General features: G+C 46.3%; 1 protein-coding gene across 3 annotated transcripts; it reads right to left on the bottom strand.

Annotated features, from left to right (window-relative positions):
* Positions 1–5,956: 5,956 nt before the first annotated feature.
* Positions 5,957–21,806, bottom strand: pex6 (peroxisomal biogenesis factor 6). 3 transcript variants are annotated; one of them, XM_031748394.2, is made up of 18 exons: positions 21,265–21,806; positions 20,086–20,691; positions 18,709–18,878; positions 18,537–18,620; positions 17,708–17,813; positions 15,001–15,122; positions 14,741–14,846; positions 14,396–14,598; positions 13,920–14,106; positions 13,545–13,621; positions 12,703–12,820; positions 12,039–12,244; positions 11,846–11,907; positions 11,011–11,119; positions 10,691–10,807; positions 7,089–7,166; positions 6,668–6,807; positions 5,957–6,258 (listed from the first exon to the last, which is right to left on the bottom strand). In XM_031748394.2, the coding sequence occupies exons 1-18, from the start codon at positions 21,784–21,786 to the stop codon at positions 6,122–6,124; spliced, it is 3,150 nt and encodes a 1,049-aa protein (XP_031604254.1). In that variant the 5' UTR covers positions 21,787–21,806; the 3' UTR covers positions 5,957–6,121. The 3 variants fall into 3 exon arrangements, with proteins under 3 accessions (XP_031604254.1, XP_031604255.1, XP_031604256.1); XM_031748395.2 differs by having other exon boundaries at positions 14,741–14,843; XM_031748396.2 differs by lacking the exons at positions 5,957–6,258; positions 6,668–6,807; positions 7,089–7,166 and adding an exon at positions 9,037–10,284.
* Positions 21,807–24,730: the final 2,924 nt, after the last annotated feature.

Raw genomic sequence — 24,730 nt, 5'->3', positions numbered from 1 at the left:
CACCAGTAGGCAACAGGTGAAGTGTCTTGCCCAAGGACACAACGACTGAAACTGTCGGAGCCGGGGCTCGAACCGCAACCTTCCGATTACAAGACGAACTGTCAACTCTTGAGTCACGATTCAGTCATCCACCCATGTGTGTGAATGACTGAATGTGTAAAGCGCTTTGGAGTCCTTAGGGGACTAGTAAGGCGCTATACAAATACAGGCCATTTACCATTTAAATTGAAAATTTTGTTTGAATTCTGCAATTGAAGACATGCTCAGTTATTTATGAACATGGTCTTTGTTTAAAGCAAGAAATGGATTTGTAACATGGGGTGCATATCTCATTCTGAAAAAACTTTAACAACTAATAAGTGTTACCCAAAGCCAATCACCATCATCCAAAGCATCAGTATGGCTCTTCTTTGAAAGACATGATTTCTTAAGCACAAGGGATATTGTGTAAGTGTAATTGTGTAATTTTATTATTTTTTTTTCTTTTATAGCCGACAGGTATTGAAGACACGTTTTCTAAGAGGATGAAAGTTGGCATTGCGATGGTGAAAGAAGAAGACATCATCGATGTGTTGGTTGTCCTTGAGGCGGCAGTAATCCTGTCTAATCTGAGGGATGTCTCAAGTGCCATTTCCATGCTGATGGGCCTTCTTTTTGCCCTCAACATAGACTATCCAAAGGAACTTAAGGACATCTTTGAAGTCATTCAGAACATCCTAATGAACATTGGTGGAAGGCAGTGCATCTCACTAGTGCATGGTCTAAGAAACAGACTCTTGCAGAAAGCCATGCAGAACTGTAATTGTATGCTCACAGCATACAGTTGCCTCAGTGTTAAGGACAGTTTTTATTTTACTGTTTGTTTTTTTATTCTTGCAAGTTCTCATTCTCACTTTTGTATGTCACTAAATGACTGCACTTTATATTCCAGATTAGACAATTACTCATTTGTTCATGGTTTAAGAAACTTATGTGAACAACAATATAATGGTGGACTTTGCAGATGCTTATCTCATGCAAGTCAGTAGTTTTTCCTTTGTTTTGCAATTGAGCAGACTCAAACTGATGTTTCTGAAATATCCATATTATCAAATGTTTCAGAAGCATGCAGTCATTTTCAGAGATATTGGTTCTGTGGAATTTGTTGCAATTGTAAACGAAGACAAATACAAGAGTTTGATGTCTTAGTTGTTATAAACTGATCTTTACTGTCACTTATCAAAGGTTTTGTACTATTTTAATATTTCAAGTTTTATGCTAACAGGTATGACTGAGCACAATGAAGTTTAAAAATTTTGCAAATGTAAAGAATAACTTTTCTAAAATAGCAAGTGTCCCGTTGATACATTACATTAATGCAGACTTTATGTTGTTACTTCACAAGAATCACTACTGCTCCTAGAGTATTGGTCAGAATTTAATCTTCACCCAAACTGGGCTCAAGACCAAGTTCAAATTTATTGTTTCACAGGGAGCAGCCTTTGAGTTTTGATGGATTGTGAGCCTGATGAGCTACGTCACTGATTTTTCTGTTTCTCAGATGACTAAGATGGCACAATAAATGGTGAATGTTGGGTGCTCATTAGTAATTGTCTTGTCATGTTCTTAAAACAAACTTTCTGCCTGAAATGATCAGATAGACTTTAATGGAATCTGTGGGGTTTTTATTTTTTTTCTGTAAACAACAGAAAATTAATTTAAAGGAATGTAGATATTTAAACCTGAGATCTAAGATAAACCTAACAGGTAGTTTTGCTGAAATGGATGTTAGAAAGCTAAAAAAAAAAAAAAAAAAAAAAACTTAAGATGTTTAATACACATTTTTCTTTACATCCAGTCAATCAACTCTGATAATTAAAATGAAACTGATTTACAAGTTCACTCAGCCACCTTAAGGAGCTCAGTTAATTAATAAACTTAAATCAACTTAGCTAACAGATTATGTTAGTTAAGCTAAAATAGATTCCTAAGTTAAAAGAACTACTAAAGTATTTGAATTAACTAAAAAACCCAAGTCAACTGAACTAGGACAAGAGTTTAAACAATAGATTATTTTAATTTAGCTGAAAAGGTTTTCCCAAGTAAAGATGACAATTAAAGGAGTTGAACTGACTAACAAATCTCAGTCAACTAAACTAAGACAAAAGTTTAGACAACATGTGATTTTTCATTAAGATAACAATTGGTTGTGTTATAAGAACAAACTCTATTTCTTGACTTAACTTAAAATTTTAAGGCAGCCCTGTACCTGATATTTTTAAGTTGAAACAACAAGTTAGATTTTACAGTGTGGGTGAGGGACCAGACAAAGAGCGATTCAGAAGACCCGTATGAAAAGAACATCGAGGGAACAGTTTACCCTGCCCGGGATAGGGTTACCGGGGCCCCGCCCTGGAGCCAGGCCCGGGAGGGTGCCCGAGGGCGGCGCCTGGTGGCCGGGCCTTAGTCCATGGGGCCCGGCCGGGCACAGCCCGAAGAGGAGACATGGGCCCATCCTCCCGCAGGCCCACCACCCGCAGGAGGCGCCATAGGGGTCGGGTGCATTGTGTGTCGGGCGGCGGCCAGGAGCGGAGGCCCTGGCGGACCGATCCCCGGCTGCCAAGACTGGCAATAGGGACATGGAATGTCACCTCTCTGGTGGGGAAGGAGCCTGAGTTAGTGCGTGAGGTTGAGAAGTACCGCTAGATATAGTCGGGCTCACCTCACGCATGGCTTGGGCTCTGGAACTAGTCTCCTGGAGAGGGGCTGGACTCTGTCTCAGTCTGGAGTTGCCCCTGGTGAGAGGCGGCGGGCTGGGGTGGGTATTCTATATCCCCCCGGCTTGCTGCCGGTACGTTGGGGTTTTTCCCGGTGGATGAGAGGGTTTGTTCCCTGCGCCTTAGGGTCGGGGAACGGGTCCTGACTGTCATCTGCGCTTATGCGCCGAGTGGCAGTTCAGAGTACCCAGCCTTCTTAGAGTCCCTGGGGGGGGTGCTGGAAGGTGCCCCACCTGGAGACTCTGTTGTCCTGCTGGGAGACTTCAATGCTCACGTGGGTAACGACAGCGAGACCTGGAGGGGCGTGATTGGGAGGAACGGCCTCCCTGATCTGAACCCGAGTGGTGTTTTGTTATTGGACTTCTGTGCAAATCACAGTTTGGCTATAACGAACACCTTGTTCGAACATAAGAGTGTCCATAAGTGCACGTGGCACCAGGATGCTCTAGGCCGCAGGTCGATGATCGATTTTGTAATCGTGTCACCAGACCTGCGACCATATGTTCTGGACACTCGGGTAAAGAGAGGGGCTGAGCTGTCAACTGATCACCACCTGGTGGTGAGTTGGATCAGGTGGCGGGGGAGGACGCTGGACAGACCCGGTGCACCTAAACGCGTAGTGAGGGTGTGCTGGGAACGTCTAGCAGAGGCCCCAGTCCGCGAGATCTTCAACGCACACCTCCGCAGAGCTTCAACAACATTCCGAGGGAGACTGGGGACATTGAGTCCGAATGGACCATGTTCAGCGTCTCCATTGCCGGCTGCTGCATTGAGCTGCGCGGCCGCGCAAGGTGGTTGGTGCCTGCCGTGGTGGTAATCCCCAACCAAATGGTGGACACCAGAGGTGAAGGGAGCCACCAGGCTGAAGAAGGAGTCCCATCGGGCTTGGTTAGCCTGTGGGACTCCAGAGGCAGCTGACAGGTATCGACAGGCCAAGCGGAATGCGGCTCGGGCAGTGGCTGAAGCAAAACTCGGGTGTGGGAGGAGTTCGGAGAGGCCATGGAAAAAGACTTTCGGACTGCCTCGAAGAGATTCTGGCAAACCGTCAGGCGTCTCAGGAGGGGAAAGCGGTGCTCTACCTGCACTGTGTATAGTGCTGGCGGTGCGCTGCTGACGCCGACTGAGAAAATTGTCAGACGGTGGAAGGAATACTGAGGACCTCCTTAATCCCACTGACACGTCTTCCGAGGAGGAAGCAGAGTCTGGGGATGAGGGAATGACCCGCCAATTTCTGGGGTCGAGGTCACTGAGGCAGTTAAACATCTCCTCGGTGGCAGAGCCCTGGTGTTGATGAGGTCCGCCCGAGTTCCTGAAGGCTCTGGACGTTGTAGGGCTGTCCTGGTTGACACGCCTCTACAATGTTGCGTGGGGATCAGGGCAGTACCCCTGGACTGGCAGACCGGGGTGGTGGTCCCCATCTTTAAGAAGGGAGACCGGAGGGTGTGTTCCAACTACAGGGGGATCACACTCCTCAGCCTCCCTGGGAAAGTCTATGCCAGGGTGCTGGAAAGGAGAGTTCGTCCGTTAGTCGAACCTCGGATACAGGAGGAACAATGCGGTTTTCGTCCTGGTCGCGGAACACTGGACCAGCTCTTTATCCTCTCGAGGATACTTGAGGGTGCATGGGAGTTTGCCCAACCAGTCTACATGTGTTTTGTGGACTTGGAGAAGGCATTCGACCGTGTCCCTCGGGTGTCCTGTGGAGGTGTTGCGGGAGTATGGGGTGTCTGGCCCACTGCTACGGGCCATTCGATCCCTATACAACCGTTGTAAGAGTTTGGTTCGCATTGCCGGCAATAAGTCGGACTCGCTTCCGGTGGGTGATGGGCTCCGCCAGGGCTGCCCTTTATCACCGATTCTGTTCATAATTTTTATGGACAGGATTTCTAGGCGCAGCCAAGTGGCGGAGGGCTTTCACTTGGTGGCCTCAGAATCTCATCTCTGCTTTTTGCGGATGATGTGGTTCTGATGGCTTCATCGGTGGGGGGCCTCCAGCTCGCACTGGAACGGTTCGCAGCCGAGTGTGAAGCAGCGGGAATGAGGATCAGCACCTCCAAATCTGAGGCCATGGTTCTCAGCCGGAAAAGGGTGGAGTGCCCACTCCGGGTCGGGGATGAGTTCCTGCCCCAAGTGGAGGAGTTTAAGTATCTCGGGTCTTGTTCGCGAGTGATGGGAGAAGGGAGCCGGAGATCGACAGACGGATTGGTGCTGCGGCTGCAGTGATGCGGACGCTGCACCGGTCCGTCGTGGTGAAGAGGGAGCTGAGTGTAAAAGCGAAGCTCTCAATTTACCGGTCGATCTACGTCCCGACCCCCACCTATGGCCACGAGCTGTGGGTAGTGACCAAAAGAACGAGATCGCGGATACAAGCGGCAGAAATGAGCTTCCTCCGAAGGGTGGCTGGCCTCTCCCTTAGAGACAGGGTGAGAAGTTCGCCATCCGGGAGGGGCTCAGAGAGAGCCGCTGCTCCTCCACATCGAAAGGAGCCAGTTGAGGTGGTTCGGGCATCTGACAAGGATGCCCCATGGGCGCCTCCTGGGTGAGGTGTTCGGGCATGTCCCACCGGAGAGGCCCAGGGCAGACCCAGGACGCGCTGGAGAGATTATATCTCTCGGCTGGCCTGGGAACGCCTTGGTGTTCCCCCGGATGAGCTGGAGGAGGTGGCTGGGGAGAGGGAGGTCTGGGCTTCTCTGCTTAGGCTGCTGCCCCCGCGACCCGACCTCGGATAAAGCGGATGAGGATGGATGGATGGATGGATGTCTGCTGCTGATTCCTGTTTTGTGGGAGTTTACGGTATCATCAGCTTTGTTCATGGTAGTTACATGTGAAACACTGGCTGCAACTTTGACCTATGCATGCTTACATGCATGACAGAGACGAGAAGGAAAGCAGGCTGTGTGGCGAGCGTTGCAGGTGGAACCATGGCTCCAGCACAGAAATAGAAAGATCTTCCTTAACAGCATTAAGCTGCCTCTCAGATTTACTGAAGGTGCTGAAATACCATTCCAGATCTTTCCGATGTCCCGCTTATGTGGCAATTACAAATAATGATGGCAGCTCCACCAAAAACAGTGAAATTCTACACCAGTTTTCATCCACCCAGTCCAGGGTCACAGTGAGCCTATAGGCTGCGAGAGGCCGGGTACACCCGGGACAGACTGACGGTCCGTCACACGGCTAACACAGAGACAGACAAACCATTTTTCATTAGTGTCTTTATTAATTAAATATATTACCAACTTCTGTTTACATGATTTACATTGCCGTGCAGTATTGTACAGCAGTGATTTTTCTGAGGTGATTTAAATGAAACTTTAACTGTTGAACATCTGTCAGCCCCATGACAAACAGATGTCTGTGTGTTTCTACTTTGCAGCGAGTTTTTGTTGAATGTCTTTGTATCGCAGGAGCTCCTCATCAGAAACTGATGACTTGAAGTTTTCTAAAGCAGTGGAGAAATCCTCAGTGGAGAGGAGGACAGGAGAGTCTTCAGAGTCTAGACCTGACATCGAGAGAGGAAGGGATGGAGAGGGTAAAAGGTTTGAAGGGAGAACAGAGAAGAGCAGACAGGTAAGTCGCGCCGATCTCACCACCTGTTCAAAAGCTTAAAGATGTGGAACAGTGATCTTTTTGCATCATTTTTGTTAGACCAGCAGAATCAGCTGTTAACAGGCACAACTTTCAGCTGGCAGACTGCAGTTTGACATGGCACTCAGTTTTCTATACATATAGTCCCATCAGTGTTTACTACAAACAACAACAAGCACAGAAAGAGAAACAGGAAGTGCATCTTTTGTGATCAAATTTTTGTTTTTACACAAACAATCAGTTCCACATTTATCTTCTCAAATTTAGCCAACTTTTTCCCTTCTGTCCAACAGGGCAACATCATCCAAAAGTGCTTTCCTCACCGTCATTGATGAGAGAGATCTTCCTCTTGATGGCTGCCATCGTGGCATCTGAACAAAGAGCGTATAGGTCAGCACCGGTCATGTGAGCAGGGCAGCAGTCCACCACCTCTTGGAGATTCACAGCAGGGTCTAACTGAAACCTGGAACCAAGAAATAAGCTTGTGTTTTAAAAGATGAAGTTAAAGTATAGTACTTACCATTTAAATGGACTGATGCTACGTAAACACAAATTTTTCATGCTCATAATTTTATTTTAATCCGATGACAGGTTCACTGTACTGAAGCTGTGAAGACCAAAGTATTTTATGAAACATATGAGAATGAAATATGTCGGAGAAGAAAGGTCGATGGCCGTTTTTTGTGCCTAGCTTTTGTGCAGCTTGTGTAAAGGCCCGGCCTTCGCAGGAAGTGCCGTTCTTACATTCTGAGGATGGCCTGAAAAACCTGCAGCTGGGAAACACGATCCTCATTGATTCCCATGTAGACCAGCTTATCAAACCTAAGAAGACAAAGTCCAGGAGAGGTTCAGACACACACTGAAATCAGAGAAATCTGTCTAATTGACTCCAAATGAAACAAAACGTTATATCTATAACTTCTGTTCCCTGAAGGAGAGGAACGAGGTACAACACATAAGTATTTGATATTACGCTCCCACGTGCCCTGGCTGAAGAAACCTTTATTCACGGCTTTAAAGCGAATGACCTGTGATGACATGCACACGGCCCCGCCTGCACATATACCCCGTGTCATCACAGGCATCCCTCAGTTCAATAGTCGCTCTTCACCGAGCCAAGCTGTGCGGTAGGGCAACGTTGTGTTGTACCTTGTTCCTCTCCTTCAGGGAACAGAAGTTATAGATATAACTGTTCGTTCCCTTTCAGTCGATTCACTTGGTACGTCACATAAGTATGGGACATATGTACACGCCCCGCAGAGCTGTCACCAAACTAGGGTCGGACCACCTTAGCAGACCGAGCAAAAAGGATGGCATGAGCCACTGAAGGGGCCGTAACGTCCAACCGATAAAACCACAGAAAAGTGTGTGGTTATGCCCAACTAGCTGCAGCACAAATATCAGCTACAGGCACGCATTTAAAAAGAGCCCATGAGGTCGCCATTCCCCTGGTGGAACGGGCTCTCACCCCCTGGGGCAAAGTAAGGCCCTCGGTACTGTACGCCATTGAGATAGCTTCTATAATCCAGTGGGACAGCCTCTGTTTAGACCAGGGGTGTCCAACTCCAGGCCTCGAGGGCCGGTGTCCTACATTAACCTAACCACGGGTCTCAGCCAGCAAACCCCTTTCAAAGAACGTATGGCAAGGGGATGTGCACCTGGTGTCACCCTGTCAAAGTCAATATGACAAGCAGATATAGCTGCTAAATAAACCTTAACTGTAGAAAATGAAAGGGCCTTATCCAGCAGCTCCTGCAGGAATGTCAACACATCCACAACGGAGCACTGGAATGGGAGAGTGTGGCGGTCTCAGCAACATCGCTCCAAGGCCTGCTATTTGTGAGGGTACCAGCCTCTAGTGGATGCTGCAGTAGCAATCAAGTTTGACCAGGTAAGCATGAAGGCACCACAGACCTGGCGTGGGTGAATCACGGGTGAGAGGAGGTGCCTGCGGAGAGGAAGCTGCCAAGGACTCACTGCTAGCAGACCAATTATCTCTGCATACCATGACCTTGTGGGCCACCAAGGGGCCACTAGAATCAGAGAAAGACACTGGTGAGCCACTCTCTCTAGAACTGGAGATATAATTGCCACCGGGAGAAATACATACAGGAGCACGTCTGGCCATTGGTGCGCTTGCGCCTCCATGCCCAAGGGTTCAACGTGGTCAATTATGGAGAAGAACAGGGGGCAGTGAGTGTTTACCCTGGAGGCAAAAAGATTGGTGCAATTTGCACCTTGCCAAACAGATCCCAAATCTGGGCCACTATCAAAAGGGTGGAACCTCCATTCCCTCACCAGAGGACCCCCTGTGGAGAGAAGGTCTGGCCCCAGGTTCAAATGGCCCATAACATAGGTGGCTCTCAGAGACATAAAACGAACACTACACCATAACAGTAGAGAGTAAGACAGCTTCAACAGGGGAAGGGAGCGTCTTCCTCCCTGCCTGTTTATGTAAGAGACCTCTGTTGATTTGTCTGTACTGACTAGGACATGCTGGCGCATCAGAACTGGACAGAAATGAGCTCTCATTTGTGCATATCATCACCAGCCATCTACCGGTCACAGCAGATGGCCCCACCCCTCCCTGAGCCTGGTTCTGCCGGAGGTTTCTTCCTGTTGAAAGGGAGTTTTTTCTTCCCACTGTCGCCAAAGTGCTTGCTCATAGGGGGTCATATGATTGTTGAGTTTTTCTCTGTATGTATTATTGTAGGGTCTACCTTACAATATAAAGCGCCTTGAGGCAACTGTTGTTGTGATTTGGCGCTGTATAGATAAAATTGAATTGAATTAAAATGCTTGAGAGCCAAGAACACTGCTAGCAGCTCTAAGTGGTTGATGTGCAGATCACGCTGGACTGTAGTCTAGATCCCTCTCACTGATGTGCCCTAGCACAGCGCTCCCCACCCCCTTAGGGAAGCATCTGTGGACACCACCTTGTGAAACAACACCCTGATGTAGCACCCCGGCTCCCTACAGGACCAAGAGCTAGCGTGCAAGATGCAGCACTGAAACGCTCTCATCTTTAACAATTCAAGTGGCACTACAGTGATCATAGATGCCATCATGCCCAACAAACGTAATATTGCTTGGAAATGCAGTCTGCACCCCAGCTGAAACTAAGTAAATCAGCAATGAAATGCAGCCGACAAACGTGCGCAGCTGGAAAGCAAGCATATTTCCAAACCAAGGAAAGAAATGTCCTGACTCTGAACTAGCAAGCTCTTTGAAAGTTCACAGAGAAACCCAGTGCCTGAATATTTGACAGAACCAGTGACAGCTGTGTCGCCACCTACTCTCTGGAGCAAGCTACGAGAGCCCAGTCATCTACATAGGCTAAGATGCAAATGCCTCTCTCTCTCTGAGGAGTGCCAATGCTGCCTTGGCACATTTTGCGAAGGTGCGAGGAGTGAGAGACAACCCGAATGGCAGCACCAGGTATTCGTAGGCTACGCCCTCGAATCCAAACCTCAGAAACTGCCTATGGTTCGGGTGTATATTCACAAGAAAATAAGCATCTATTAGATCAGTTGGTCTGAAACAATCCTCCAGGCCGACTGCATTCAAAAGCTGATTGTTAGCATCTTGACCTTGTACCTTCGTAAATATTTGTTCAAGACTCGCAGGCCGAGGTCCCAGCGGGCTTTCATCAGGAACCAGCAATCTGAGCTCCGCCAGGCACATCACCTGGTACATCTGGAACATAGTGACGGAGCTCATGACTCGGATGAAGCCGGGGCCCCAGACTCAGAGAGGAGAGGGTCATGGAGTGCGACAACCGTATGTCCCAGCACTTTCTCCACAAACATTACCCGTCTTTCCAAGCTCGAACGCCAGAGCTAGTGACAAAATAACAGGCTTCGGCTCCATCAATGCTCTCATAGCGTGGATAATCCCATGCATCGTGCTGGTCCCTGTCGTGCAAAGAGAAACCGCACCCCTGAGGACAGGGGCAAACAGAAGATTTTTGCTTTGCTTGCTTTGATTTGGTGTCCATTCTAAAACGCTAAGGAAAACTCAAAATTATCGCTCCACGGGCATCCTATGCACCAACTGTGCGTTGGAGGCTAATACCAACAGGGGCAGTTAAGCTAACTTCAAGTCGGAAGACAACAGAGCTAAATAGAGAGGGGAGGACCCCATGCTTATGTGTTGTACCAAGTGAAACAACTGAAAGGGAACCAGAATTGCTTTATTGAAGAAGTCTTGAATTTAGGAATTGCAAACAAAAACTCATCAGGAAAAGTAATAAATCACATCACAATTCAACTAAGCAGCAGGGTAATTCTGTGGTTCATGTGAAGTGATGCAAACATAACTGTGTGTGAGTTAGTGAGAGCGCTGACCTGCCAGGTCTGAGCAGTGACTGGTCCAGAAGGTCTGGACGATTTGTGGCTCCGATTACAAAAACCCCACCAGATGAGTGCAGCGCATCAAGCTCAGCCAACAGCTGAGACACAACTCTGTACAAAAAGGCAAGTAAAATTTATCGATGGTACAAGAGCTGAGCACAGTAAATTATGTCTCTCGGTCAAGGTGCCAAAGAGTGCTTCCCAATAAAGAAAAAGGCAGGATTTATTTCTTTTGAACAAAAAGAAAAAAAAAAATCAAAAACACCAAATATTATAAATATTCAAACAAAATAAAAATGAAGGCATGCACACACCTGTCCATCACCCCTCCAGAGTCTCCACTGCGCCCTCTGCTGGGAGCCAGAGAGTCTAGCTCGTCAAAGAAGATGACGCAGGGAGCTGCTGAGTGTGCTCTGTGGAAAACTGATGACAACATCCACATCAGTCTACATGTACAAAAATATATAACATTTATTTAAAAATCTGTTCTAATTTAACTCTGGGTGATTCATTTTTGGAAACAAGAATATTTTTCACTGTAAATGCAGCAAAACAAAAAGAAGAACAGGAAGAGACGACTGGTTTTTTTTTTTTTTTTTTTAAAGTGAGCCATTTGTAATGGCTTGAAGAAGGAGCGACAATCTGTCCAGGCGCTCTGCAGTACACACAAGTCGGATTTTTGTTTGAAGTCATGTTGAAATGAAACAATGTTCCAAGAAAAATAATAATGTGGCTTTATAGTAACTCAGTGAGTTTTCAGTCTCAGATAAATGGCCTGCATTTGTATAGCGCTTTACTTAGTCCCTAAGGACCCCAAAGCGCTTTACATATCCAGTCATTCACCCATTCACACACTGGCGATGGCAAGCTACATTGTAGCCACAGCTGCCCTGGGGCGCACTGACAGAGGCGAGGCTGCCGGACACTGGTGCCACCGGGCCCTCTGACCACCACCAGAAGGCAAACATGGGGTTAGCATCTTGCCCAAGGATATTTGGCATGTAGCCTGGAGCAGCCTGGGATCGAACCACCGACCTTCTGGTTAGTGGCTGACCTGCTCTACAGCCACCCCCCCAGATGTCGGACGTTAGCTTAAACCTGACAATATTAACAAAGCAAATACGGTTGAATGTATAGACTAAGAAAGACCTTCTCTGATGTTTTCTTCACTCTGACCCACGTACATGTTGATGAGCTCTGGACCTTTGACACTAAAAAACAGAAGTAAAGGTGTCAGTGAACACTTGGCCATTAGCAGCAAATCTCAGCAAACAAATGCTGATTCTTTTCAGCGTGACACCTTTCTGCCTGTTTCGTTCTTATGAAGTGGAACTAAATCTACCTGAGGAAAGTCATGGAGCACTCAGTAGCCACAGCTTTGGCCAGCAGAGTCTTTCCTGTCCCTGGTGGTCCACACAGCAGGATTCCAGTCCGGTTCAGATCCAGAGACAAGAGCTCAGGACACTGCAAAGGAAGCTGAACCGTGTCTAGGATCTCCTTCTTCACATGCTGGAGACCGCCGACATCCTCCCAGTGCACATTAGGTATCTACTCACAACACGGGACACAAAGGACAACAACGTGATGAAACAAGAAACAGCAGCTTCTTTCCAATTTATTAAGCTGCACCTGTGTGACACACACACACCTCCTCAGTGTATCTATACAACAGGAATGACTTAAACACAACTCTCTATTCTCACTGTAAACAGACAACCTGATGACACACAGAAGTCTTTACTGTTATATTCACTTTTTTTTGTAAATAAAGAATATTATGTTTACACAAACAAAGATCACTGCCTGTTGTGTCAGTTCATTTTTCCAAACATGGATTTGAATTTCTAAAAACTGAGTAAAGGTTATTCTTCTGCTTTAGTCGACTCCACCACAGTCTGCCACAGACAACCAGTCATGCACAACAAATTTGTGTGTGTGGCCTTATTAGGGGCGCTAGCAAAAACAATAAAAAATGGAAATATAACGTTCTTTTAGTCTTTGGTCACCTTCGGGGCCCCGATGGCCTTGGACAGGGTGTCCTGCAGGATCTCCAGAGCAGAGGTGAAGTCCTGGTTCAGGATGGTCACTCCGCTAGAGCACAGATCCTCCTGCTGCTGAGCACCACTGCACAAACAACAATAAAGACTGAACTACAGGCTGTTCAGCAAGACACCATTCTTCATTCTGTCACGATTAAGTATTCATTATTCATTGGGCGGTAACTCTCAGAGTAGAACAGCAGTATTTAAGACACAGACAACAGGATACGTAAGAGGCAAACAATTTACAAAGTAGCACTGTACTAACTGTTGTCAAGTGTCCTCAGTTCTTTAAGCATGAGGTATGCAGGGGTGAGGTAGACATGGTGCTGTGGAGAAGAAGCTGTCTCTCCATCTGAGGGTTCTACACCAGGGGTGGGGAACTCCAGGCCTCAAGAGCCGGTGTCCTCAGCATGTCTTCAAGTTCTCCAGAGGCCTGGCAATGAACTAATCATCTGATTCAGGTGTGTTGACCCAGGGTGAGATCTAAAACCTGCGGCCCTCGAGGCCTGGAGTCCCCCACCCCGGTCTACACCTTTTTCCAGGAGGCAGAAGGACGTTCAGTCGAGAGATGAGAGGGGAGCATTCAACCCTTCCATACTGAATTAGAGCTTCAGACACAAAACCCAAGAAGCTGAGAGCACCGAGCCACAGCGTTTAAATACGCCGCCGCCTCGCTGTTTCCAGGACCACAACCATCAAAACCAACATGTTTCAGAGACTGGGTTATAAACTACAGGTGATGAAGTATGACACATTTGATCTGGACTAGAAGGTAATCTTGTCCTGTAAGATGTAGTTATTCTCACCAGCTGTGGATCAGCCTCCTGTAGGCAGCTCTACCAGCCTCAACCAGCAAAGCACTGAGATCCCCCAACACAAAACCCTGTGGAGCAGAGGAAGAACATGTGGACTGAAACAGGAACCACACTCAGGAAGGGCAACCAGCATCGAAATCCAAATCCAACCAGCTGTGGCAACTCCTGAACACAGGAGCAGCTAGAAGAAGCTTTTAGGCTTTCATGGTTAGAAACAACCTGAAACCTTCCCCAGAGTAGCTTTACAAAGGTCTCTAATTTGGACCAACACAGCTGCCTAACATGTTTTCACCTGAACGGCTGAGCTTTAACGATAATCATTCTGCCCCAGTGGTGGTGTGAAGTAGAGTCGATGTCATTACGCACTGTGGTGAGTCTGGAGAGGTTCTCCAAGTTGACATCCTTCCCTAAGTGCAGGTCTCTGCTCAGGCTGGAAAGCATGGCACGCCGCTGCTCTTCAGTTGGACTCTCTATTGCTACCTGATGGACAAACGCTGCCATGATGCCTGCAGGCAAATCTCGAAGTTTGCAGACAGTTGCCACCATCACCACACTGAAAGATAACCACAGATACATTTCATTATATTCTGAGCCATGGGTCACACAGGAGACTTCCGGTTTGACTAAAAACACTTGTGCACGTCTCTGCTGCATGCTCTGAAGTAGAGCCGAGTGAAAGTGCAGCTGTTGGTGTGGCACCTAGTCAAACTCTGTGCTCCTGTAGTGGTGCATGGTTTACAGGTAGGGGATGTAATAAAAGGAAAGCTCATTTCATCAACATGATCACCTACTTGATAAGCTGGACCAGTGTATTTGAATGAGGGTTAGAGGCAGTCACTGACCTGGTGGGGGCACAGCTGAGCAGCTGGCAGAGCTTTGCCTGGACCCTGCAATCGCTCTCGGCAGCCCCTCGTGATCTGAGGACGAGCTGCAGGTTCCTGAGCAGCAGAACGCAGGGCTGCAGGGCCTCGGCCCTCTGAAACACTGACGCCAGCTTTACCTCAGAGGCTGCAGGACTGTCAGCGCACAGGCTCACACAGTCTACCTGCAAACGAGATACAACAGCAGCCAAACAATACGCTGCCTTTTATTTAAAGACAAAATATTCTCCTGCAGAGAGGAATTAAGAAGAATGTGCTGATGTCTAATTATCTTATGATTCTAAAACTTGAGCACGGCTGTTGTACCTTCAGCAGGTGGAGGTTTAGTCTGCCACTTGCTGCCCTCACTGCTGCCATCTTTCCACTTCCTGCAGCACCGTGAAGGAGGACAGTGCAACCAGACAGAGAGCTGCTGAGAGCAGACATGCAGCCAACATCAGCAGTGTGCCATCATGCATCCCTCTGTTACTGAACTAGGTTTGTTTATGTGAACTTCAAGCTCAGGTCCTATTGAGTTGTATTTTTCACTGCCTGCTGTTGTAAATCTGAGCAGACAGGTCGGTTACCTGTGCTGCAGGTGAGGCAGGATGGTGTCGATGAGGAGCTCCACAGTCTTGTTAAGGCCTGGAGGAGACAGAGCTGCTCCCTCAAGGAGAGAACATGGGACGGGGCTGTTTATAGATGTTCCCTGAGGAGATGGGGGGAAGCTGTCAGAGCAACAACGCTGACTAACAACAGCTTAGATTTAGAAAAGACTGCACCGTGAGTAAGATCCCTGCAAACAAACAGTCTCATTTACTTGCTGTGATAAATCAACAGTGCCTGCAACCCTGTTATCCCCGAGCTAAGGCAAATAAGGCAGAATATAAGAAGTGCAGGCACAGAGGACATGAAAGACACACACACATGAACGAGGGACAAAAATAATAATAAAACTGAGAAGGAAAGAAAAACTACAAAGACAGGAAACATGACAACAAAACACTGAAGATGGAAATGGAAATCAAATAAAGAAAAAACACAAAGATGTAGAAAAATTATCAAGCGAAAAAAGAAAAAAAGACTTTCGGCACATTTTATAACAAAATACACACAACTCACGTTTCATCAGTGCATCTATTGTGAGTCAGGGCTCCCCTGAGCTAGCATCCTCAGACACAGCTAAGCTGCTGTCTGACACTTTGGGAAAAGAGCCTTTATTGGACAGATACAGTGAAGACAGACATGAAGGCAGGGACACAGAGAGGGAAGCGGGTCGGACTCGAACCCACTGACTCTAAAAATGGGTTTATTCAATGGTTTAACTAAAGCATTGAGATCAGTTGGCTGACATGGCCACTAAACCATATCTGGAAAAACTCGAGTAGCTTTTACAGGATGTGTTACACTGAAGTATTTATCAATCAGTTTCACAGCATTCAGCTGCATCTGAGCAGACAGTCCAATCCTGTACACTTCAAAATGAATGGTAAACAGACTGATTCTTATATAGCGCTTTTCTACTCTCCCGGAGTACTCAAAGCGCTCTATACAACACGCCACATGCACCCAATCACAGCCATTCACACAAGCACTGTCTCTAAACTGAGTGCTTTCTAACTACATTCACACTCCAATGGATGCATCGGAGAGCAACTTGGGGTTCTTGCCAGGGACTGAACCACCAACTTTCCGATTAGTAGGCAACCTGTTCTACCTCCTGAGCTACAGCCACCCATAAATGCTACTTGGACCAGTAATCCCACAATCATTCATGAACATCAGTAACCCAGTTTCACTGGCAGCCATATCCAAAATAAGTATTGAACACATCACCAACTAAACGGATGTGTAAAAGTGCTGCTGTCCATAAATGTCCATATAAATGTCCATAAATGATGAAATGGCACGGGGAGACAGTACTGAACACATGAAGAAAGGGAGCTGCAAACAGGCACCAGCTGAACCCGATCAGTAATCAGAAAGCAACACTCAGTGCAGATATCAGCTGGTTCAGTCCCAACTGATGGCCTATAAAAAGGTGTGTCATTACCAAGGTGTCACACAAGAAATGATGGTCAGACCACTGAGCTCTCTCAAGACCTTCACAGCCTTTTTGTTGCAAACATACTGATGGCATCGCTTACAGAAGAATTTCTAAAGTGAGCACTGCTGGAGACCAGAACATCTAAAAACTCTCTCACTCGCTCGCTCTGTCTCGCTGCCGTTACCGTCACTCCCAAAACTCTCCCCTCTTCCTAAACAACCAAATCCCACGTGTTGACTTTTTTTTTTTTTTTTTTTAAATTGGTCGACATGGTGCATTTTTCCACCGACAGGAAAGAGGTGGCTTTTTTCCCTTTCTTTACTGTTTTCGCGCTGTCCTTAGAAAACGCTTAAACACACACACACACACGTGACGACAGTATTTAGAAAAAAGCGTGGCTTATATATATTATCATAACTCTGGATTTACTGGCCTGTAATTAAAATTTAAAAACTTTGAAGTCTGAACTTTCAATGTGGGCTGAAATAGAGACTCAGCGTGGCTGCAGCTTGTTGCTGTGTCAGCTTACATCAGTCATGTGATTTGGAGGTGCAGCGTGTCCGTGGACCACAGAGGGTTAATAACACTCACCTTGCTTCCATTTCCAGAGTGTAACATCCAACCACCTGTGTAAAATCCGAAATTCCCATGGTGTTGTTCAAAATGTGCTCTGGCACAATCATAAGCATGGCTTGCTACTGAAAACAAGAAAAAAGCCGGTCCTGCTATGGGCTGAACCATTTGTTAATGGTGGAGGGGGGGAACACTATGCAATATATTCAGTTTTAGCATTTATATTCACTGTTTGTATGCACTTGCCACCCCATGCCACCCTTCTAGATCCGCCCCTGATCAGCTCCCCATAAACTGGCCATGGCCAGCTGCTGCCCTCGGGATTTCAGACAGAGTGAAAAGAATTACTGAGAGTTGTCCGAGGGGCCGAGGGGCTGACATGTGGAGAGCCACAGAAAGACTAAGGACCTGCAGGTGCAATAGTTTCAAAGAAAACACAAGTAATCCACTCAACCATGACTTGTATGCACGTTCATCACACATAGCTGAAGGAAAAAGCGTGTTGAAGAGTGTTTAAAGTTAGCTGAAGAACATTTAGACAAGCCTGTGAAACACTGGTCTGGTCAGATGAGACCAAAATCAAAGTCTCTGGATCCAATAACACACCGCATGTTTGGAGCACACAGAGGAAATGAAATAAAGAAGAATGACTGAGGTTAGCTGTCACTGTTCACCAAATAGAGCGAGGTGTGCTGTCTGCTGGCCAAGTAAGCTCCTCCTCCTTCTTCTCTTCCTGCAGATGAGCACACCTTCTGCACCCTGAAGAACAGCACCGGACACCTGAAGACGTTCAGAGGAAACACACTTTTCACTGAACAGTCACAGACAGAGTGATGCAGTGCATTAGCTACGTCAGTCTGAGGTCAGTAAACAGTTTCTAACTGCAGCCGTCTCTGGTGCCCTCCAAATAACACACAGCATCCTCCACTGCACCAAAGAATAAAACAGTTAAACATTAGTTTTCTCTCGTCTGAGCTTTGTTGATTTACTCTTACAGAAATCTGATGATTATGATGGCCTAAATGAATCCACACCATGGAGTCACATTAACTGTCTGGGTCTTTGGTTGCTTAATAAGCTGTAGTGGGAGATTGCAGCCACTCCTCCTCCTCAGCCTGTGTTTCGACGAGAATTCAGAATTCATTTGAATTCATCTGATTTCTCAGGATTTTTCTGCCTATTGTTTAGAGCTCAGCTCAGACAAAATGGTTATTGTGGATGATTTTAACATTAATTTAGAAACTTAAAGCCTCAAAGTGGTTTTTGATCTATTAGACTCAATTTGCTTCTCTCCAAATGTAAATGAACCCACCCACCAATGTTGTTCTGACATTTAACAGTATTCTCGGAGAAACCTCGTCTGATCATTTTATTTATTAAAATGTTTGAATTATTTTTTCAAAAGCTTTGATCTTTAACAAAAAAAGGTGCTCCTAAGAAACACTGATCTGATTTAGGTAATGAGCATAAAGACTTGTGTTATTAACCAGTAGTAAGCGGCACCTGTGGATCCCCTCAGAGTGGGTCTCGAGCAGGTCTGGATGGTTTCCAGCTGGAACAGTCAGAACGTCTCCTGGTGACACCAGCCTGAAACGAGCCCGGACAAACTGCTGGAGTAAAACAGTGCTGCTTTCTTTCTACATGTTAAGGACACTGTTTGGATGCATCAGTCAACCTGGGCGTGCAGAAATGTTGAGCCAGCAGGTTGTCATAGCAGCCCAGGTTGTTGTAGAGTGGAGAGGTGACCGGCTGGATGTGGAGCTCGCTGGCATACGGTGGAGAAGCCAAGCGGCAGAACGTGTCAGAGCGGCAACCACCGGGCTGTGGAGGAGGGGGGTCCCATCTCTGAGACCAGACGAGAGACAGAAACAAAAATAAAAAACCAAACACTGACGATTTGCTGATGGGATGAAACTTTTTTTTTTGGCTTCACAGCAAGAAGGTCCTGGGTTCAAATTCAGGATATTTATGGTGTGAAGTGTACAACCCTGAATAACTTTAAGAAGAAGGAAGGATCAAAACAGTTCAACTGATCAAAAATGAGTCTTCAACAAATATAAAATGCCTGCTGGTGCCAGCTATTACACCGACACTATATTTGAATGAATTTGGAATCCTGGAATATAATAAACTCTTCCAGATTAATGGATTATCAGACAATCAGACCTATACGAAAAGAGCGACCTTCAAAGGTCAGACGACTGGTGAACATTGGCACTAATGCAGTCTATCAGACAGCTGATTCCTCTGTGAGCGCCCGCTGAGCGCTGAAAACATTCGTGCTGTTAGTTAAACAGATATAAAGACACGCTGTGTTTCTTCTTAGTTTGGAACGTCTGGGTCTGAAAACACACAACTCTCCTGTTAGAGGTGCAGTGTGCTTTGAATTTAAAAACCTGATATTCGAATGTATCTGAGGAAACAGACTTGCTCACAGCTGTGCAGTAATTTATTTATCCGACTCTGCTGGATCCAGCTGGTGGCTGTGCTTATAGTTTTCCAAACACATGTTTCCAAGTTGAACATACTGTTTGTGGCCCATGTCTGGTAAGGATGAGCAAAAGGTTAATGATAGCAAGCAAACCCCGACTGGTTCATACTCTTACCTACTTCTTTTTTTTAAGTGCGGACCAACTAGAGAACAACGGGCCCGTGGGCACAGACGTGTTACGACGGGGCAACCAAGAATAAAACTGATAGACTGGGAGTTACCATGCACTTACTGAAAGTTCAGCCTGGCTCTCTCAGTCTTGGATGGGCTTACTGGTTAGGTGTTGTGGTTCCTGACATAATTTAACTGCCTCCTCACAGCAATGCACTCCTTGGCTGCAGCTGGTGACATTTCTTCTGCTCTGAAGACTCGCTGTGAGCTGGTGAGCTACTCTACATTCAACTGGTTTGCTCATCGAGGCTACGGAGCAGAACAAGGACGACTGCCACCAGGTGCAGTCCACCCACAATGCAAAAAACCCACTGCGCAGATGGCTAGCTAATCTGTTATCTGTTTACAGTTGCTTGTTTATTGAAGTGTTTGCAGAGTGTGTTAAAGCACCTTCATCCTGAGCATAAAGCTGTTCACAGGGATCACTTCTCCTTCAGTCATGTTGAACCACAGAGTAGGTGAGATGAGGCCCAGGTTGTCATGGCTCTGTAGTTCTGGACTTGGTGGCAGATCCATCACCACCACAGAGACCAGCCTCTCCCTGCAGATGGCCCCCGTGACATCGCCCTCTCCTATGGGTCCTCTGGATTCGCCGAGCTTCGACAGTCTTACCCACTCCTGATTGAAAAGCCCCAGTCTGAGAAGCAGCTGTTTGGTCACAAACACACAACTGTCCAGATCCACGGCTACCCCGTGTTGTTCTTTGAGCTTGAGCCATCGCTGGGTGTCCATTACCCGAACTTCCACTCTGCATAGCAGTGGACACGGGACACCTGGGAACCCAGAATCCAGCACGCTCCTGTTATCAAGCAGACATGGGCCAGCACAAAGGCCATCAACGTAATGAGCAAAGTCTGACACACAGAGTCTGAGTGGCCTGCAGGGTGGGGGGGTGACTGAATCCCAGCAATCTGTCAGAACCAGAGACGTATCAGCTGTGATCCTCCCCTGTCTTACAGGACTGCACTCCAGCACCAGCAGCTCCAACAGCTGATGCTGCACCATGAACAGAAAACAGAAGCAAATCAGTCTGTATTCTCACATCTTCTCTATCATATCTCTATTTTGGAGCTGTAACAAGAAGCTGCTCAGTGAAAAATGATTCACTGCGATTATTAGAATCAGTGAATCGCTGAATTTAGAGCTTTGAACAAAACAAATAACATGCGTTTAAGTACTCAATCAGTCCTGCTCTTTGTCTTCAGCTGCCACATAAACATCAGACTATCAAAGATCCAAATGAGAGCATTGTGTTTAAAATATTAAAGGGCGGGCGAGATGGCCTCAGAATGATTTCACCATAATTCTAACATTTACAAGTGTAAGTAAATAAAGGGCCTTTTCCATCCTCGTCTTACTAATATGACGTGTGAATCTAAAGCAACAAGCATCACAACATGAGTCAAATATAAGTAAAACACGTAGGCTAACCTGCACTGTGGAAGTATCATAAACATTTGTTGCTAGTTAAAACAAACATTATCAGTTGAAAACAGAAACGATGTTTACAGCATTTCTTCACAGTGGGATTCTAAATCAGTGTGGGGACAATCTGGCTCTGAACATCACCTGTCCTGGGTCTTCTCCCAGGATTGTATGTCGGGGGAGCAGCAGCGGGTCTCCTTGCCGAGCCAGCAGCCAATGTCCCGGGCGGCAGAGTTCCAGCAACCTGTCGCTGAACTGCTCCGATCCAGCCAGGCGGAGGCTCTGCCTGCTGCGGGCTCCAACTACGACTCTGTCCAGGCTGACGGGCTCCATAGCTCGGACGGTTCCGGTACCTCTGAACTGCTGGAGCCCGTGGTGCCGCAGGAAAAGCCGGCTGGTAAAGAGCCGAACCCGTGGCGCTGACTCGGTGTTGGCTGTAGGACAGGTCACTCCGTCGGCCGTCTCTTCCTCGGTAGTTTGGTGAACACGCAGCAAAATGCCCGTCCTGCCGGAGCCCTGAGGCCCCTCAGGCGTGAAGAGGACGGTCGGCGGATCAGTGTCATTTAGGAAGACACGGTCCAAGTGTGGTTTTAACATCAAAACATCCAGAGGACTGAGGTGAGACGGGAAAGTCTCCAAATAACCCAGCTCAACCTGAACCGCCATAACTAATCTTCTTCGTTGCCTCTGCCGCTTCCTCATTACTGCGACCCAGCGGACGAGTAGAGGTACTACAAGAGAACCTGAGGACGAGCTCGATGCTTGGGTTTTCGTTTCTTTTCATTACATCTAACGATATACTGCCGTGTTGGGCAAGTTACTTTGAAAAAGTAATTAATTATAGTTACTAGTTACTTCTTCAAAAAAGTAACTGAGTTACAAGATTCTAAAAGTAATTAATTACTTGAAAAGTAACTATTGTGTTACTTTAAAAAAAATGTTTAACCCTGTGGGGCCCAGGGTATAATTGGCCATTTTTAACTACTTTCCGTCTACATTTCACCGTTAAAAACTATTTACTTTGCCTTGTTTGGTATCATCCTTTTCAGCACAACCTCAAGTGTCTGAATTTAGTCATGTTTTGACATACTGTATTAACACAATTGATCCAAAATCAGAGTCTAAGGAGCTTGGAAAGAAAAGCGTCTGGACTTCTTTGAGTTGCTTGAAGACGTTTCACCTCTCATCCGAGAAGCTTCTTCAGTTCTAGGGTCAATTGGTGGGGAGTCCCAGATTTGAACCCAGTGGGAGTTTCCCCCCCAAAGAGGGACAAAGGACCCCCTGATGATCCTCTACCTAATCACATGAGCCAAGGTGTGAAAGCGGGTGTAGGTCCTAATCAGCCAGGGTTTCGGGTGAGCTCATTGTGAAACCTGGCCCCACCTTGTCATGTGATTTCCTGAGGTCAGATGGCCCAGGATGTGAGTGGGCGTTAAGGCGTCTGGGGAGGGAACTCAAAACTGGATTATAGATGGCAGACAGTTGGTGTCGTAAACCACCGCCTCTGTTCAAAGATGGTCGCTCACAGTGGACATAGATGGCTTCTTTCACTCCTCTTTCAAACCATCTGTCCTCTCTGTCCAAAATGTGAACATTGGCATCCTCGAAAGAGTGACCTCTGACCTTTAGATGCAGATGGACTGCTGAGTCTTGTCCTGTGGAGGTGGCTCTTCTATGTTGTGCCATGCGCTTGTGAAGTGGCTGTTTGGTCTCTCCAATGTAGAGGTCTGGGCATTCCTCGCTGCACTGTACAGCATACACCACATTGTTAAGTTTGTGTTTCGGAGTTTTGTCTTTCGGGTGAACCAGTTTGTGTCTGAGTGTGTTGCTGGGTCTGAAGTACACTGGGATGTCGTGCTTGGAGAAAACTCTCCGGAGTTTCTCTGATACACCGGCTACATAGGGGATGACAACGTCTTCAAGCAACTCAAAGAAGTCCAGACGCTTTTCTTTCCAAGCTCCTTAGACTACGATGACCTGGATGACTGAGAACCTTCACAGACATCTAAAATCAGACAAAAAAATGAGTAGAAAAAGTTATAATTTTTACTGTAACAACCACATACATGTTTATTGAATCATATTTCATAACTTTAAATGCAAATCTAAATTGTCAATTTTAAAATCATATGCACATGTTTTGCAAACAACAATTTATATTTGCATTTAAAGTTATGAAATATGATTCATTTACATTTTACCCTTTTTAAATAACAATTTCAAGCTATTTACAGAACAATCAGCTGTTCTTCAATAAGATGCCACACAAATTATTTGTGCCACTCCAAAAAAATCATTTCTGTCCACTACAAAGGAGAACATCACAGCCTGATACCTGCAGGTCTGACAGCAGCAGGTGTATCACTCCTGTTTCTACCCGGAGACAGCAGTCGCCTCATTGTTCTGACACACAACACAAACCTATCCACAACACTACACACTAACTACACAAGACAACACATTAACTACACACTCCAAACACGCTAAACGTCACAAATCTCTCACATCTCAAAACTCGCTCTGTCTCTCTCCCTCGCCATCACTCCTAAAACTTCCCCCTCTTCTTAAACAACCAAATGTCATGTTGCCATATCATTTTTGATTGGTCGACATGGTGCATTTTTCCACCAACATGAACGGGCTGATTTTGTTTTGTTTTGTTTCTTGTTTTTTGGTCATAAGCAGAGAGTGCTTGCTAGCGCTGTGCTTAGACGTTAAATGTGACGAAACTATTCATGAAAAAACGCCGCGTATATCTTGTTTATCATGACTCTGGTTTTACGTGGCCTATCAGCACAATTTAAAAACTGGTATATATCACCTTGTTGCTTTGTCATCTTGAAGTGGCCATGTGATTGGCTTACCACGACTACTTTATTCTTCCTCAGTCAAACAGCAGCACTCATGCGATTGTTTTGCCCCCTTAGCTCCAGGTGTTGTGCCAAAAAGTGATCGTCAGGCAGAAAGTGATTGCCGTCTGCTGTAGCGCCCAGATTACTTACAGCTACTTCCGTGCAGCTGATATAAGATGCAGTAAGCTAAACACAGCTTCAACCGTCTGTTTGTTGGAAAATACTAACGCGACCGCTCCGCATTTTCTTGTTAGTAACGGTAACGGCGTTGTAACGGTAGGAATAGTAGGTTACTCATTACTGAAAAAAGTAACGCCGTTATTTGTAACGCCGTTATTCCCATCACTGATACTGCCTACCACGAATTTACATTACACTGAAAAAATAATGGATTTCCTTTTTATGATTTTATGATGATTATTTGTCAATTAGTTATGTGAAAATGTAAATATGTGTCAAACTGTAAGAAATTCTTATGAGTAAAAGTGAATATTATCAGCACAATGTTCATGGAGGGGTACTGCAGAACACACCGTGACTGACTCACAATACCATGGTGTGTGTGCTTCTCAAGGTTTTAAATACTTCATATAAAGATCGTTTAGCTATGTGGTGTCACCAGACAAATCTGGCAAAATGGAGAAAACCCCAGCAGCTGTTTTGGGACAATGGGAAGGAAAAACTCCCTTTTATCAGGAAGAAACCTTCAACACAAGCAGACTCAGAGAGGGATGGTCATCTGCCACGACTGGTTGGGA

Source organism: Oreochromis aureus, linkage group 6 (assembly GCF_013358895.1).
Source record: "Oreochromis aureus strain Israel breed Guangdong linkage group 6, ZZ_aureus, whole genome shotgun sequence".
Taxonomy (NCBI): domain Eukaryota; kingdom Metazoa; phylum Chordata; class Actinopteri; order Cichliformes; family Cichlidae; genus Oreochromis; species Oreochromis aureus.
This window is presented reverse-complemented; position numbering and strand designations above follow the sequence as displayed.